The sequence below is a fragment of the Falco peregrinus genome, chromosome 8, assembly GCF_023634155.1.
Source record: "Falco peregrinus isolate bFalPer1 chromosome 8, bFalPer1.pri, whole genome shotgun sequence".
NCBI classification, from domain to species: Eukaryota; Metazoa; Chordata; class Aves; order Falconiformes; family Falconidae; genus Falco; species Falco peregrinus.
Genome location: NC_073728.1, coordinates 62,555,578 through 62,571,038, shown reverse-complemented (window position 1 = coordinate 62,571,038; position 15,461 = coordinate 62,555,578). Strand labels below are relative to the sequence as shown.

The 15,461-nt window shown below is 54.3% G+C and overlaps 1 protein-coding gene across 4 annotated transcripts in view; it reads left to right on the top strand.

Moving 5' to 3' along the window:
- The first annotated feature begins 400 nt into the window (after window positions 1-400).
- Window positions 401-15,461, top strand: part of JADE2 (jade family PHD finger 2) — an 84,036-nt gene continuing 68,975 nt past the window's right edge. For 2 of the 4 annotated variants that reach the window (XM_055811706.1, XM_013303513.3), the window contains exons 1-3: window positions 700-1,341; window positions 7,958-8,015; window positions 10,942-11,027. In XM_055811706.1, the coding sequence (XP_055667681.1) occupies window positions 7,958-8,015; window positions 10,942-11,027 (144 nt within the window). In that variant the 5' untranslated portion in view covers window positions 700-1,341. Of the gene's footprint in view, window positions 531-699; window positions 1,342-7,957; window positions 8,016-10,941; window positions 11,028-15,461 lie in introns of those variants that run through there. The other 2 variants (XM_055811705.1, XM_005242758.4) reach the window with 2 other exon arrangements.

Sequence of the window (15,461 nt, the reverse complement as noted above, 5' to 3'; positions counted from 1 at the left end):
AGGGTGCACAGGAGTTTGGGAAGATGTTATGTTGTATGGACCGCTCCACCCCGTTATGAGTATTATTTTAATTTAAGAAAGCACTTCTGTCTTGACAGCTGCACTCTTGCTGGTTTTAATGGTGGGAAGCAGCTGGCAAGGGGCAGCCCTGAGCCCAGGCATCCCCGAGGGGCACAGAGGGGTCACCCCGGAGCGGGAGGGGCCGCTCCGGTCCTCCCCGCGGAAACTCTGCAAAGTTGGGGTTTTTGGGGTTTGTTTTTTTTCCGGGGGGGGGGGGGCGCCACCTCCCCCCGGGGGGGTTGCGGCTGCAGCCGCATCCCCAGCCCCGCCGCTGCTCGCCTTTCCGCGGGCGCTGCGCGTCTCCGGCGCGGCCCGCGGAGCAGCGCGGAGGCACCGCGGCCCTCCCCGGCGATTCCCACGCCGGCGGCCCGCCCCGCAGCCGCGGAAGTTTGCTACGCGGGGGGGGAGCGGCTCCGCTCCGCGATGGGCAAGAACCGTCTTCTTGACGCAGGAGAAATGGCAAATTTTAAGTACGTCATTAATATGGCGCCAAAAGGTTGTGTGTGTGTGTGTGGTGTGGTTTTTTTTTTTTAAGTATAAGCTTTTTTTTTTTTTTTTTTTTTTTTTTAAGGTTGCAGAAGCCGCCCCGTGTACGCCTGTGCGGAGCGCGGAGCCGGGGGGGCGGAGGGGCGGGCGGGAGTGTGTGTGTGTGTGCGGGTGTGTGTGCGTGTGCAGGGCCGGCGGGACGCCTGCGGGGCCGGCGGGCGTGCGGGGCTCCGGGCAGCGCCATGGGGCCCCGGCGGCCGGCGGGGGGGTGACGGGCGGGCGGCGGCGGCGCGGCCCGGGATGGGACCCGCGCTGCCCGCACCTGGCCCTGCCGCTGCGCCCGGCCGCGGGGGAAGGCGCAGGAGGGGGAGAAATTGAAGATTTGGGGCGGGAGGGGTGTGTGTGTGTTGGGGGGGGGGGGGGAAGCGCCGCCACCATTATCCGTCCCCGCTCCGAAAGTCGCTTCCCCGCCTCCCTGCCGGAGCCCGAGCGGCGGCGGGGCGAGCAGAGCCTGAGGAAGTGCGGGGTGAAAAAGAAAGAGAAACAGGCGGGCAGGGCTCGCCCGGCCGCCGCGGAGCGGCCATCTCGGCTGGGAGCGGGGCCGCAGCCATGGAGTTGCCGGGCGGGCGCTCCTGAGGAGGGCCCGGGCGGCGCGGCCCCGGCAATGACACCGGATTGAGCCGGCGAGGGGGCTCTCCCGGCCGGGGACTGCGGGAGCATCCCCCGCCCCCCGCCTCCTCCCGCCCGTCACCCGAGAGACAGGCTCAACTCTTGGAGGACACTCTCCTGGCAAAGGTAAAGGCTCGGCGGGGCTGGCGTCGGGAACGGGCTTATTTTGCAGCGGATGGTTATTTTGCAGCTCCCCCTGCTTTGCTCGTATTTATTTATTTTTTTAATTTTTTTTTTATTTTTTTATTTTTCCTCCCTCCCTCCCTCCCTCCCTCCCCCCCCCCCACCCCCCGGCTGCGAGGCGGGGGATGTGCAGCATTTCCAGGGGTGGATTGCGCATGTTGGTCACTCTTGTTTTAAAGTGTACGAGGGAGGCAGCGGGAATGTAAACAAGAACTTTTAAAGGGTCGCCTCGCCGCTTCGCCGTTTTATTTCCCGAATTAATGACTGCGGCAGAGGCTGCTGCGCGCCCTGCCCGCGGGGGGGGGGGGGGGGGGGCACACACACACGCACGCACCGCGTCTCCGCGGGGCGATGCGCGGCCCCGGGGGGGGTGTCCGCGGGGTGCGGGGCTGCGCGCCCGCGCTGCGCTGCCGCGGGGCCGGGCCCGTGGAGCGGCGGGGCCGCGGGCGCGGAGCGCTGCGCGGGGCCGGGATGGCGGTGCCCGGGGGCGTGGCGGCTGCCGGCTCCCGCCTGCCCTCCCCCCGCTCCCTCCTTCCCCCCGCTCCCGGCCGCCGCGCCGCGGGGCTTTCCCCGCCGCCCGCTCCCCGCGCTCGGCAGCCTCGGCAGGCGGCCCCGCTCCCCTGCAGCATCCCCCGGCGCACGGCCCTGCCGGGGGTCCCGCGGGGCGGCTCCCGGTCCCCGGCCTCCCCTCCGTCCCTCCGCGCCCCTTCCCCACCTGCCGAGCGGCGGGGGGCGGCGGGGCTGGCAGCGCCCCACCTGCCGGGCCCCCCCGCCGCCCCCCGCGGGGGCTGCAGGCACCGGCCGGCAACTTGGGGAGCGCCGCAAAGGCGGCGGGGGGGGGTGGGGGTGGGGGGCTGCTGGGTGTCAGCCCCGGGTGCAATCGGGAGGGAAAAAATAACAATAACAAAAAAAATTTAATGTATATATATATATATCGTCATACCTGCACATCTTGAGCGCTTTTTGAGTAGGAAGGATGGCATTCCCAAGGAAAACTCCCAGCTCCTCAGAGCACCCACAGTGAAAATTGTTTACTTATGGGTTTGAGCCTGGACCCTCCCACCGCTGGGACATAGCTAAGAGGGGATCTTGCTTGGGGGGAACAAACATTAAACGAAAAAAATCAGTAATCTCAGCCTTTCTCCCAGGGGTAGGGAGCCCGGCTCTTGGGAATGGTGTTTGACCTTTAAGCATTTATTGGCTACTGAGGTTAAAATAAGCTTGAGATAGAAGTAAAAATAGCTGGCAGAAAGGTTAAATCAAAGGTTAAATTTGTTTTTCCTAGGAAAATTGAGGGAGATGTCCAAAAATGAAGGCTTGGAGGGAAGGATGGGAGGGTGCACGTGAGGTCTGTAGGCAGGGAGATGCGATTCATTTAAAGCGTTTGCCACCAAGTTCTGAAAGTTGGTGGCTAGGTGGTCCTCAGGCGGAGGCGTTTGGAATGAGATCTGCACTTTGCCTTTCCCTGGGAATTTGCCTTACCCTGGGAATTTGGTACAGGGCTTGGAGTGCCCATAGCTCCTGTTGATTTTCCTCTGAGTTGCGGATGCTCAGAGACTTGCAGGATGGGGCAGCCGGCTGCCGGCGAGGAGCCGTGCCCGGTGTCCCAGCCCTTGCCCGGTGTCCCAGCCCTTGCCCGGTGTCCCTGCCCTTGCCCGGTGTCCCTGCCTGCTCCCTCCTTGCCTGAGGGCAGGGGTGGCCCCGAATGCAGTAACCTTTGCGATTACCTGTGCTCTGCCTGGGCTTGCTGAAGAAAAAAAAATGGATAATTAGAGGGTAACAAGTCAGAAGAGGCAAGCGAAGTTATAAATGTGAAGAGCAAAGAAAAAAAATCCCCATGTAGATGTGGAAGAAGGCAAAGCACAGGAAGTAAACCAGGGCTTGTTTTGTTTTAAATTTAAATGAGATGAAATTTTGCCCCAGGGAGCCGAGGCAGCAAGCAGAGCTGCTCCAGCAGAGGCATGGCTCGCTCCTCACCTGGGCACCGGGGCTGGTGCTGGAGAGGCTGGAGCTGACGGCAGGCTGCGGAGGGGCAGGTGAGCCCCGGCTGGCGGGGACAGGCTCCCGCTGCCCAGAAAACGAGCGTTCCTGGGTACCAGCATCGCGCCTTTCTGCGTTTACACTTTGCAGGGTTACCAGGGAGGTTCGGAAAGGAGCAGCGTGGCTTCCCCCGAGGTGTGAAGGGCTGTGCACCAAGGTCTGCCGACGGTCTGTTGGCACTGCCGACGCGCATCCTTCGGTCAAAAAGTTTGTTCTTCTGTTACGGTGGAATTGGGGCTGTGCCTGCGGTGGGGGATGCTGCTGCTCTCTCAGAGCCTCCTATAGCAGCGCGTGACTCCACTATTGTTAATGAGAAACGGCGATCCGACCAGGACAGCCGTCCTGCGGTGTAGAGGCTGGGACCTTCCAGCCCTCCACCCTCCTTATTCAACTTTCTAACAACGGGCTGGTATTCCTAGACAGAGCAAATAGATAACGCGGAGGGGAACCGTCGAGAGCAGCCCCTCGACCCCACGTCACCCGCCTGGGCACGGGCGATGGCAGCGGGGGTGCCTGGCCGCGGGGGTGCCTGGCAGCGGGGGTGCCTGGCAGCGGGGTCCGGGCTGGCCGGAGCGGTGTGCGTGCCGCTGGGGGCACTATTTTCTGTTTGTGTTCCGATTTCTGTGCTGGAAGAACAAACAGGGAAGTGGTTTTTCTGCAGTCTCATTGCAGCTCGCAAACAGAGCGCATAATTCAGCCGGTGTTGCTCAACTGTCACGGCGTCAGAGGTGACGGCGCAGGGGGACCGAGCGCGGCGCATCCCTTAACGTGCGGGTGGGCGCTGGGAAGAGGTGATGACCAAATACTTTTTCTTTTTACTGCAACTTATGCAGGTTTCTCTGCCTCTTCCCTGTGGAAGCAGTGAGTGTGGGCATGTATGAATTTCTCTAGTTTGCTTGCCAAGGTCCAGAATGGTTCATCCTTGCAAACAGCCCCTGCGCAGGGTGCTGTGATGCCACTCCGAGCTTTGAATCCCACGTGGACTTGATGTAAGGAAGAGTTTGTGGGGAGCTGGGAAGCATCAGCGGATTCCCCAGAGCACAGGGATGGTGGAGGAGTTGTTTGCTGGTGGAAGGCTGGATGAGGCATTTCAGTTTAGTGTGCGTGGGAGTGTGGGGCTGCCCAGGGAGCAGTGCCCAGGTGGGACAGGAGCGCAGGGTCAGGGCACATGCACCTCTGTGTGCGATGGGTGCTGCTGCCTTCACTTCTCCCAGGTTGCATGGGCTGGGCAAAATTGCATCTCCAAAAGCTCTTCTTCAGCCTTCCCCTGCTGTGAGGCAGCATCAGACAGCCTGAGGCCATCATCTCAATTTTACCGCCAGTCCTGTGGCTAATTTGTCCTGGGCCCTAGTGATTTACATTTGTTTAGGCTGATGCTGGGCCCTCATCTTCCTTGGTTTAGCATTTATCTGCCTTTCTCAGCTTGAACAAAGGCAATGCTGAACATGTGCTAGTTTGCAAGCCATTCCGTTTTTGGGTTTCCAGGCATTAGAGCAGGGCTATGCCTGTGGATTTGAGTTGCAGACACTTCAGGGGGATGTTCATTTGTTTATAAAAGAAACCCACATCTGTTTCTGTTTGAATTTTTTAAGCAAGCATACATAGAAACCTTTCTCTTGGTTTCTGGCTCTGTAAAAGTTAGATTTTGGGCCAAGTTTGACCTAACAGCGACCTTTTCAAAGAATTACAAATTTTTTTGGTATTTGTTTATGACTTTAGTAACGATGCCATGCAGGGAATGGGTCAGTTAAAGGTGAAATTAGCTTCTAATGTAAACAGAAGATTAATTTGGGAGCAGAGACTGTATTTTGTGGAGACTTTTTAAGTTGCTTAAGTACACCAACTGGATTGCTTCTGAGACCTCGCTCCTTGCGAGGAGCTCCAGCCCTGGCAGTGAGAGGGATGGAGGCAATGGGTCCCCCGCCCGCTGGTTGCTGGAGGGGTGTGGGGAGCCCATGGCTCGCCCAGCCACCATCAGATTTTATAACCCTGTGCTCCAGATGGGGAAATGGCCCAATAACCCTTCTTCTACAGTAAATTCCTCTTTAAGTACCGTGGGGTTTACTACTGTTTGGCTGCTCAAGAATATGAGTCCCTCGGAAAACAGCATCATCTTAGCGCTGCCTGCAAGTTGATTTCTGACAGGGCCTGGTTGAGCCCTGAGGTTTTGGCCCCAGATTTTGCTCCTGTGTACCTGTGGGCTGCTGTGTGCCTTTCCCTACCCAGGCAGTGATTGCCTTGCGGTGCTGCTGTGTGCAGATGTCCGTACTTTGCTCAAGCTAGAATTTCATTCAGAGCAATGTAATGCAGTTTGATTCAGAGGATGCTGTCTTGGATCCTGCCAGACAGTGGCAAAATGATTTACTGAGGTAGAGCCACTATTTACCTGCACTGTGAACCACTTCTGTATGTGAATTCATGCTTTCATAGAGCAAGCGCCTAGGAGTGTATTGTGTGGGTAGGTGTAGGATGGAGGCAGGATGCAGGGACAAAGTTCAATTAAAGGGATGATCAGTGCATTTTCTTACATACATATCTGAGCCAAAACCAGTCCCGGCATCCTGACACCTGTGCTGTGCATTAATCATACGGCTTTTTCTCCCTCCCTTGGAAGGGTAGTGATGTCTTGCTGTAAAGGCAAGGATGGAAGACACTGGAAGTCTCACTGGCTATCAGTAGCATTCCTTTGCTTCAGCTCCGGTGTTTCTTTTCCCCATTGGCTTTGGCTTCTTTAATCTCTGTGACTAGGAACTCCAGAATCAATAAAAGCATAACTCTGGCTTTGTGCTGCGAAAGCTTGTTTGTCACTTCAAACCAGTAGGAGCCAGTTTAAAAGGTTCAGGTAGAATTTCCACTAAAAGTAAGTAAACTGCAGTTAGAGCTGTCTTCAATATCATTTTCCTCGAGCAAAATCTAATGGCTACTTGGAACAAGGCTGGTCTAATAACATCTGTTTCCCCTGGAATCACTGGGGGAAAGTATTGATATTGCCATATTCTCAAGGAATGTTTTAAGTCATGTTTGACAGGGCAATGCCTTGCCACAACACTGATAGCTAAAATGTTTATGGTACTTTGCAGTATTATCCCTTATAATGGTGTGATAAAACATAGCACATATATTGTAAAATACAGGCATTGCAAGGGTTTTATATGCTTATGTGGAACTTTTCCTGTTCTTTGGGGGGAAGTGGCATGCTCTAGCCTGCTATCCAGTCTGCGGGCTGCTAGTACCTGCTGTGACTGAACCGTACAAAACCAGTGTTTTATTATCATTCCCGCTTAATCGTTTGCAGCAGCAGTAGTGTGTGTGCTATGTTAACACCCTTAGATTCTTACAGAGTATCTCGGAAGGTGCTAGGGAGACTTCCACGCGATCACATTGTTTTCTGTGGGTGTGTTTTAGCTCACAGCCTGCTGGGTAGATGTCAGGTACATGGGTAGCCCTTCCCATCCAGAGCTCCCCAAGCCCTGTACTGGGGGCCACATTGATCGTCCACCAGACACACTGGTAAACTGGGGTCTTCAAAAGTTTAATTCTCTTTTTTTTTTTCTTTTGGTTCTGCCGCCTTTTTTTTTTTTAAGCATCTGCTGGTACAGGTGCTTGACTTCCAGCTCTGAGCGCTGGGTTCCTGAGGGGCGAGTTCAGGGGGACCTGCTGATTTCAAGTGGTTCTGTGGCTTGTTCATGGTCACAGTGCAAATCAGCAGTTTAGGTTGAAGTGGGTCTCCTGTCCTGATCGGTGCAGTGGTACCCGCTGCTGTGGTTTTGTCTCTGAGAGGATGGAGAAGTCACAGCAGCTGTGCAGAAGCCGCTCGCTGGCCCCGCCGGGAGCTGTGGTGCCGGTGGGGGGCTGCCCGGCTGTGTTGGCACAAGCAGAGCAGCTCTGGGTGATGGGAAGCGTGCTTCAGGCTTGGCTGGCGCGCGTGTGACATATACAGCAGAAGTCTTAAAAGAAGCAGCTACTGCCCGAGTGGGAAGATGAGTCAGAGGGTAAAACCCCAGGCTGATTGTACACAGGGGTCCTCTGCAGCTTGGGGATGCTCGGAGTTCCCCCTGCAGACATACTGAGAGTGTGCGTAGTTTCCATGCTTCTGTCTGTGCGCTGCTCAAATTTGCAGCCCAGATGGGTGGTTCACAGGATGTCTTTTGTCCTGTCCAACAGCACCGCGGTCCATGGTGGGGCATCCTCCTGTGGCGATGCTCTTGCAGAGGGAGAGCCATTTGGTCACCAGTCCTGCATGGGCAGGTTGCCACTGAAGCTGAGTGATCAGAGTGTACTGGCTGTACCTCCTAGGAGTGGGGAAAGCTAGTGGAGAGATGCTTGACACCCTTAAAGTTTTAGGAAAAAAAAGCCTTATGAGGACTGTTTTCTTCCTTTTATTAAGCCTCTGGGTAGTTGCCTGTGGTGAGGCTGGGGCTGGGATAACACGGTGTGCGGATATTCAGAATAACAGTGATTTGGTGCTGAGTTGAGTTTCCTGGACATTAAGTGTAATGTTCAATTTCTTTTGTTACAGATGGAAGAAAAACGACGCAAGTACTCGATCAGCAGTGATAACTCAGACACCACTGACAGTAAGACCTTTAATTCAAGGCTTTGAATGAGATTCACCTCCAGCAGGGAAAACGCTTGAATAATTACTTTGCAAAGAGCGGAAGATACTGCGTTTACTGGGAAGTCTCTGCACAATGAATTGTGTGCCGGGCTGGGTTTGTCAGAAATGCAGCAACAAGCTGATACCAATTTAAACGCTCGGCTGTGGCTCCTCTTAACTGATGAGAGTGTCTCCCTCGTGTGAGGAGTCTGGGCGAGGGAGGGCTGCCGATTGTAAAGCTGCTAACAAAGCAAGCACCCTTTGTAGACAAGTTGCCCTTTCCTGGGAGCTGCAGCCTAGACTAGTTAACTCTTGATTGAGTTGTACTGGGTAAAGGGGAAGTTCTTGCTGGAGTCAGGATAAAACCGGAGCCACCTTGTTCCTTTCTTGCGAGCTGAAGAGTGATGTGGGAAAAGGGATGAGGCGCAAGCCGGCAAAGCTTGCAAGCCCACGCTTGCTTTTCAACATCTACCTCACTTCATCCTCATTCAGGAAAGCACAGAAGCATGTGCTCAACGATAAACATGTGCAAATGTGCTGCATTTTGGCTATAAATAGAGCGCTTTCCTCTCCCACTGATTCCAGGGTTTCACCCACTGCAGACATACCGCAGTGCCGTAGCGTTCAGTACCCTCAAGGCACTAGTCTAATCCCTTGTCTGGGCTCCGGAGTTTCTTACTAGTTGCTCTTGGTTTCTTACGAATGTCACAGTAATTTCATCTGGGCTGTGCTAGGAATTTGCTCTCCACACTTTACAGGATCTGGCTGCTGGATATCCGAGAACGAAAGGGACTTTGCTAAAGACACTAAACTTCTGGGCCTTTTCCTAACAGGATGATGGGGAGATTACAGGGGGTTATGGAAAGGCTGATCTTGCTGGGTTTGGCTGCCGTTCCCACAGCTTTAGCCAAAAAAATTGTCAGCGTGAGTGGAGTTTGCACCGCTACCACCGACAGGAACCTGCTGTTTGGCTGCCAGAGGGGACCCCCGTCCTGCCGGAGCCCGGGGGGGTCGGGGGCTGAGCCGTGCCTACAGAAAGTGTTTCAGGCTCTGTCAACACCAACTTGTTTCTTGTAAAATAAAACATCTCTATCTCAGAAAGGGGTTTGTTTTGGAAGCTGTGCTCCAAACTTCCCGTCTCCTAATCCCCAGATGCTCAAAGGCTTACCCAGCCGAGCCGCACTAGCTGGCTTCTCTGCCTTTCGGGGGTAAGGCATCTTTAATCATGGTACTAAACAACGTGGCCTTATCTCTATTGGGCTTGGATATTTATGCTGCAGGTGGTATCTAAGCTGTTGACAAATGCTCTCCTGCAGGATAATTGTAAAGAAAGTGATGACCTTCTTTTTTATGCCTCCGCCAGGAAAGGATGGTAGCGGCATGTTATCTAAGTCTCCGTAGTTGTTGCACCACGTTGTAGCTTGGGAGGAGGGGGCAAGGTGGGAGTTAGGGACTCCATCGCTCAGGACACGCTGTGGGGCTGCTGCTGCAGTGCTGAGAGCAGCTCGCCCAGTAAAGCGGCATTTCCCAGTGGCTGCAGCATGGGAACTTCTGCTGTGGGCTTTGCCTATGCAGTCCTGTTACGTACCAAAATGGTAACAAAAAAAAAAAAATTTCCTGTGGAGCCCACCTTAATGACATCCAGCCTGGCACTGCAGTCAGAAGAACAGCTGTCCTCTGGGAACGACGGGTGCCATCGGATCTGGTCTTCAGTTTAGGAAGTGCAAGACAGTGGGTTTCGCAAGCAAAGAGTGCAGGGTGAACTACAGCAAAACTCAGTTGCCTGAGCTGGTGGAGGGAGGGACATCTCCCACTGCGGTGGTACCACAGCCCAGACAGCCCCGGTCCCTTGTCCCGGCTTGGCTCCTGGCCAGGGGTCCTCCTGAAGTCCTTGCGTGCACGGCTCCATTGTGTTTGGCAGTTGCTTATGTGGAAGTGTTGTTTCTTCCTATTTAGCGATCCAAGGATAAAATCATTAAATAAGCCTGTTGATAGTTAATTTGTTGCATGTCTGCAAAAGGATTTTTATATAGTGGAATCTGGAGGGGTCCTGCAATTTAGAAGATCTTATTATAAAAAGATGCCAGTAATTAGCTTATTATTTATTATTACCAAATACATAGAGCTTTTTTTTAAGTGATAGTAACACATATGGGTTGGAAATAAAGATCAATAACATAATGAGCCCAGCACAATTCAGGCTGCCCTTGCCTTGTGGAGGCAGTAGCGGTGGTGATGACAGTGCTCCAGATGGAATGCTGAGAGTCCGTTTGTAATATTCCCAGAGTAAAGTAATCCCAAATCCCAAAGCAGATGCTCTCTTACTACTGAAAAGTGTTAAGTGCATTCGCTTGATGTGTCCTGTTGGGTGGTTCCCACTAGATGCTGAGCTGCAGACAGGCGTGGAAATTATTAGTCCTGGCATGAGCAGAGGAGGTTTACCCAATTTGGTGAATATTTTTGACCATGGGGTCTGAAGTCCTCGAGCAGTTCAGCAGCTTGTCTTTAAGCATCCTTGTTAGAAAACGTTTAGTCTTATCTCCTTAATTCCTGATCCCAATAGATTCCTAATTCCAGGAGGGAGCCCTGGCTCATTTCCTTTTAGAAGCTCTTCTTACTCATGACTTTGGGTTTCTCATTTCTGTGTCTGCATTTCAAAACAATGTTTTTAAATGTCAGAGGCCTCTGTTTCATCATCCATAGCAGCAGGAGAGTGATGTTAGTCTATTTTGGTGAAGTACCCTGAGATGTGCATGAAAGTAATGCCATGTCAAGGTATTGTTGCCTCTTAGCGTTGACCCACGGTGTTGGTGGAGGCTGTAGCAGTGGCAGTGGGGCTGGTGACAAAGATACAGAAAAACCTTCATCCTTTTTCCAGGTAACCTGTCTCTGTTGCCTCATTGCAGGTCACGCCACGTCCGCCTCCAGATGCTCCAAAATTCCGAATACCAAGTCCACCTGGTCACGGCAGAAGGAGAAGAAGCCCTCTGAGGTACGTGGGCTTTTAGGCTTTTGCCAAAGGAGAGTTTTCCCCCCAGGGTCGTGCTCGCTCGGGTGCAACGGGGACCGGCGTGCCCATGGCTGGCTGCGGGCAGTGGGTGCCAGGGCAGGGCATCCCCCGAGGAGCCCGAGCGCACGCTGCAGAGCCCCAGCCCAGCTGGCAGGGACCTGGCGGGCATCACTGATGAAGGGTGGGGGGTCCTGTGCCCGCTCCATCCCTGCTGATTGATGCAAGGGGGAAGAGGTTGAGTTGGGTGGCATTGGGAGGTCCTGTGGCGTTGGGGTGGCTGCGTCTTGAGGCTCCCTGGTTTGGGTGCCTGCCTGGGTGCCTGTTTGTTGATGGCACAGGGGTGGTGCTGGTGCCAGGGGAGGGTGGTGCGGTGGTGGCGTGGAGGCTCCTCCCCGGGGATAAGTGGGAGGTACAAGAGCGCCGTGAAATGAGAGACAGCACAGCTGAGTTGCAGATTATGTTGTGTTGGTTTCCTCCTGTCACGGGGCTCAAGGGCATTAAGCTGAGGCCACTGGTGACTGACCTTGCTGGAGGTTTTCCCTGGCTGCCAGCTGGTGCAGGCAGTGCTGCCCAGCCTGGGGGGCATTGCCCAGACTGCCCCTGCCCACCCCGCAGGGTCTGGGGCCAGGTCAGGAGGAGCTGTGGTTCCCGGGAGCGTGCTGGAAGGGATGATGCTGTGCCCTGCTTTCCCTTGCCTACCTCGGATACATTTCCACTAGGCGTGGAAACTATACCAGGCATGAGCTGCTGTTGTAGCAACTGCACTGTTTAGTGGTGGTCATCTTTGTTTCAAGAGCAGCGTGAGCAAAGCTGGAGGGACGTTGTTCTCACATTCCCTTTCCTCTGGACCAGGCTCCGAAGTCAAGCAGAGCTGAGTTTAGGAGCAGGTGAAGCTGGCATGGCTAGTGCCTACCTGCAGGCTGTAAGATCCTCCCCAAGTCCCCACATCACCTCTTCTGAGGCTGTGGCCCGGTAAGCAGAAGCCTAACATACTCCCTTTGCATCTAGCTGAGTAGAGATTTTGAGGTTTTCCTGTGGTCACTGCCTGAATTACAGCTGCACTTGGTGCTTACCACTCTGATGGATTTACATTGATATATCGAATGTGTTGGTGGTGGACAGAGACTTGGAAAGGCCAAGTTGTTTGTGCCTTGGGTAAAGAGAGGGGCTGAGACGCTGTTGTTAGCAGCTGAGGTGATTGGAAGCACTCCAGAGAGCAAAGAACCAGGGGTGCAGGTGGCACTGGCTGCTGACAGGGCTGTTGGGAAGTTGCACTTTAGGGCTGGTAATGTCATTTTTTTGTTATAGATGTGTTCTCTCGAAGTGGGGGAGGGGCTGTATTCTGTGAGCTGTATCCTCCATTAAATATATGAAGCATTTAGGGCATCTCCTCCTCCTGGGACACTGTTACCCCCTCTCTGAAATAACTGCCCGTCCCTGTGCCCGATGTGTCCATAAAGGCACCACCTTAGCTGCGTGGGTGCCTTCAGGAGTCCCACAGAGATGCCTGGCGTTAGAGCTGGCCACATGCACGAGGATCTGACTCGTGCATCACCAACAGTGCCATACGTGCCATTCTGCTGCCCAGTAGAACCCTCCTCCCAGGGAGCCTGTGTTGGGACACCTCTGTCTGCACCACTGGTACAGACATGCTTTTGTCCTTGCTATGAATTAGTTTATCACCCAGCTAGGAGTTTACCTGGCTGCTAGTGAAGTCACTGGGTATAAGCTCAAGACTTCAAGTGAAAATGCGTTGGCACTTTGTGAAGGATGGTCAGACCTGGCTCCAAGTTTTGCTGCTGCACAACAGCTGGAGTGAAAACTAGATCTTAGTCCACAGCACCCAGGGAGACATCAAACGTGGGGCCCAAGGAGGCCAGGCTCGTCCCTCTGCGTCATGCTCCATTACGCCCAGAGGACAGTTCTCAGCAAAATGTAGCTCTGGAACGAATAAAGTGGAGCAAAGGCTTGAGAGTGCCCGGCTTAGCAACTGTTGGGACAGAAAGTGAACCTCGGTGGCCTGTCTGAACTGAAACTCCAGGGGAATTTTGGAGGCGATGTGCAATTACTCAAGCTGGAGTTTGGCCAGGATTCTCAAGCTGACAAACCATCTTATACAGAAGCGTGGTGGGAGCCCGAGCAGACGAGAGCGGTGCAGACCTCCGCTTCGCTCCCCTTACCAGGGCTCCTGCTGGCAGCCAGGTCTGCTTCAGTTCGGCTCCAGGTGAGACCCGAGGGTCAGCCGAGTGTGCCCCTGGGGCTGGACGTGGGGTTGCCCCGCACGGCAGGTCCGAGACCTGTAGTGGGGAACAGTCATGGTTTGGAGGTCACTCCAGTGAGCGCTGGTTTATGGATTTCCTCTATGACACTGTCCTCCAAACTTTTCCATGAGAGACCCAACTTGTGCTTTTACGGCGAGCATCCGTCTGGTCCATGTGTGGGGTCCTGCCTGCCAAACGCTGCAGGGTTCGGCATGTCCTCAGGGATTTCTCGCAGGAGCTCTGGAGGATTTCAGGCACAGGCTGGGATGGATGTCGTGGCCCACTGGAGCAAGTACTGAGTAGTGTAAAATGTAAACCCAGCCTCTGTCAAACTACTTCACATGGAGCAGGGAAGTACTTTCTCCTTGCTATCCCACGGAGGATGGAAACCACAGGAGGGTAACAGGGGGGAGCATGGTGAATGTATTATCTAATGTTTAACCGCCCCCCCCCCCAGCAGTCTGCCCCAAATGTTCTGGGGCAGGACAAGCCCTTTAAAACGCCAATCTCCAGGTTTATGTATGGCTTGTAACTTTATCAAGAGCTGAGTTGCTGCCTGGGTGCAGAGGGTCTGGGCTCATCCTGAGGGGCAGCAACGCTGGAGGATGGGTGGGGGGAGCTGAGGGGTTTGTGTGCATGGAGAACCGCCGAGCTCTCCTGCCCCTCTCAAAGTCGTGTCCCTGGTTTTCCGCGAGCTGCTGTCTGCATTCCCCCTGACAACCTGAGCAGGAGATAAAAAAAATCAAAACCATTAGTGTTACATAGTTATTAGCCAGGTCAGGGGGTGATGTTTATTATGAAAGACTCTGTGAGAAGGGATTAACTATACACATTAAAAACCACCCTATACAAGGCATCTGGAAAAACAAGCTTCTTAACATGGAAAAGTACTGAGCTGTTTGTAAACATCCGCGAAGGGGGCCATTGCCAGGGAGGGTGATTATATTTATCCGTGCCTGTCACGGGGCTCTGCCCAAGCTCTTTTCGCGACATGTCCCAGGCACCAGGCCCCCGTCTCGGCTGCCTCCCTTGCGGAGGTGACAGTTGTCCTCCCTTGCCCCACGCATGGGTGGCAGAGACCTCCAGGCAGAGCCCCGGTGCGATGCTGATGGAGCCCCAGGCAGGGGCATGGCTCTTTTGCCCTGCCCTTGCCTGTAGGCAGAGGATGGATGTGGGCAGCTGCCAGCAGCTTCTTGCATCTGCAGTGATAGCGGCCTACCAGTCTGGTCATTTTAATTAATCTCATTAGAGCTGGTTTGTTGCTGAACCTGGCCTCAGACAGAGTGTGGTGGCCAGTACCCACCCCTGGGTGCCACTGGCCAAGGAGCCCTGCGAGTGGATGCTGGTAGCCCTCCCTGCCCCGGGAGCTGGGGCGAGGGGGATGCTCGCTCAGGTCCTGCCTGTCTTGGATGCTGAGTCTGCAGCGGGGAATAGGATGTGCCTGAGTACAGGTTTCTGCTTCTTTTAGTGGCACATTAGTGCAATCCTGCCCCCGGCTATAGGGCTGCTGGGGATCTGAGCACAAGCCTCGCTGGTTAGACTGCAGTCATCAAGCCCTCTCTCCTGTTCCTGACAGCGAACAGTTGTCAGTGTCTGAGGAGAGAACAGAAGAACAAGGCAAGTGTGTAATGATAGTCACCGGTTCTATCTGCCAGCTCCCAGCCATCAGCGGCCCGGGGACTCCCTCGGATGCTGCCTCTGAGTCACTGCCGTAGCCGCTGTGTTAGTCATTAGCTCTTAGGCTCCAAAACACGACCCTGCAGGGACTTGTGCTGCTGGAGTATATTGCTGGGCCAGGGGAGAAACCCTGCTTTTTTTGTGCAAACCACCTGCCTCACACCCCTGCAGCCATCCCTTTGCTGAGCTGAGGAGCCCTGCGCAGTCTCAGCTCTCCTGCGGGTGCTGCTGGTCTCCCCGGACATCCTCATCGCCCTTCTCCTTCGGCCTGGACCTTCTGGAGGCGAGGGCACCGCAGCTGCAGGCAGGGTTCAAGATGAAGGGGAAACCACAAATTTATACAATTTACATTATTTTCCGCTTGCCTTGTTTAGATACTACTTCCGAGTTTTGAAAGATGTCTTTTTATATCTCTTTGTAGGGATTTAACCCTTTTAACAAACACGCTTGTCGTTTCCCTTCTAAAAAGTCATTCTTG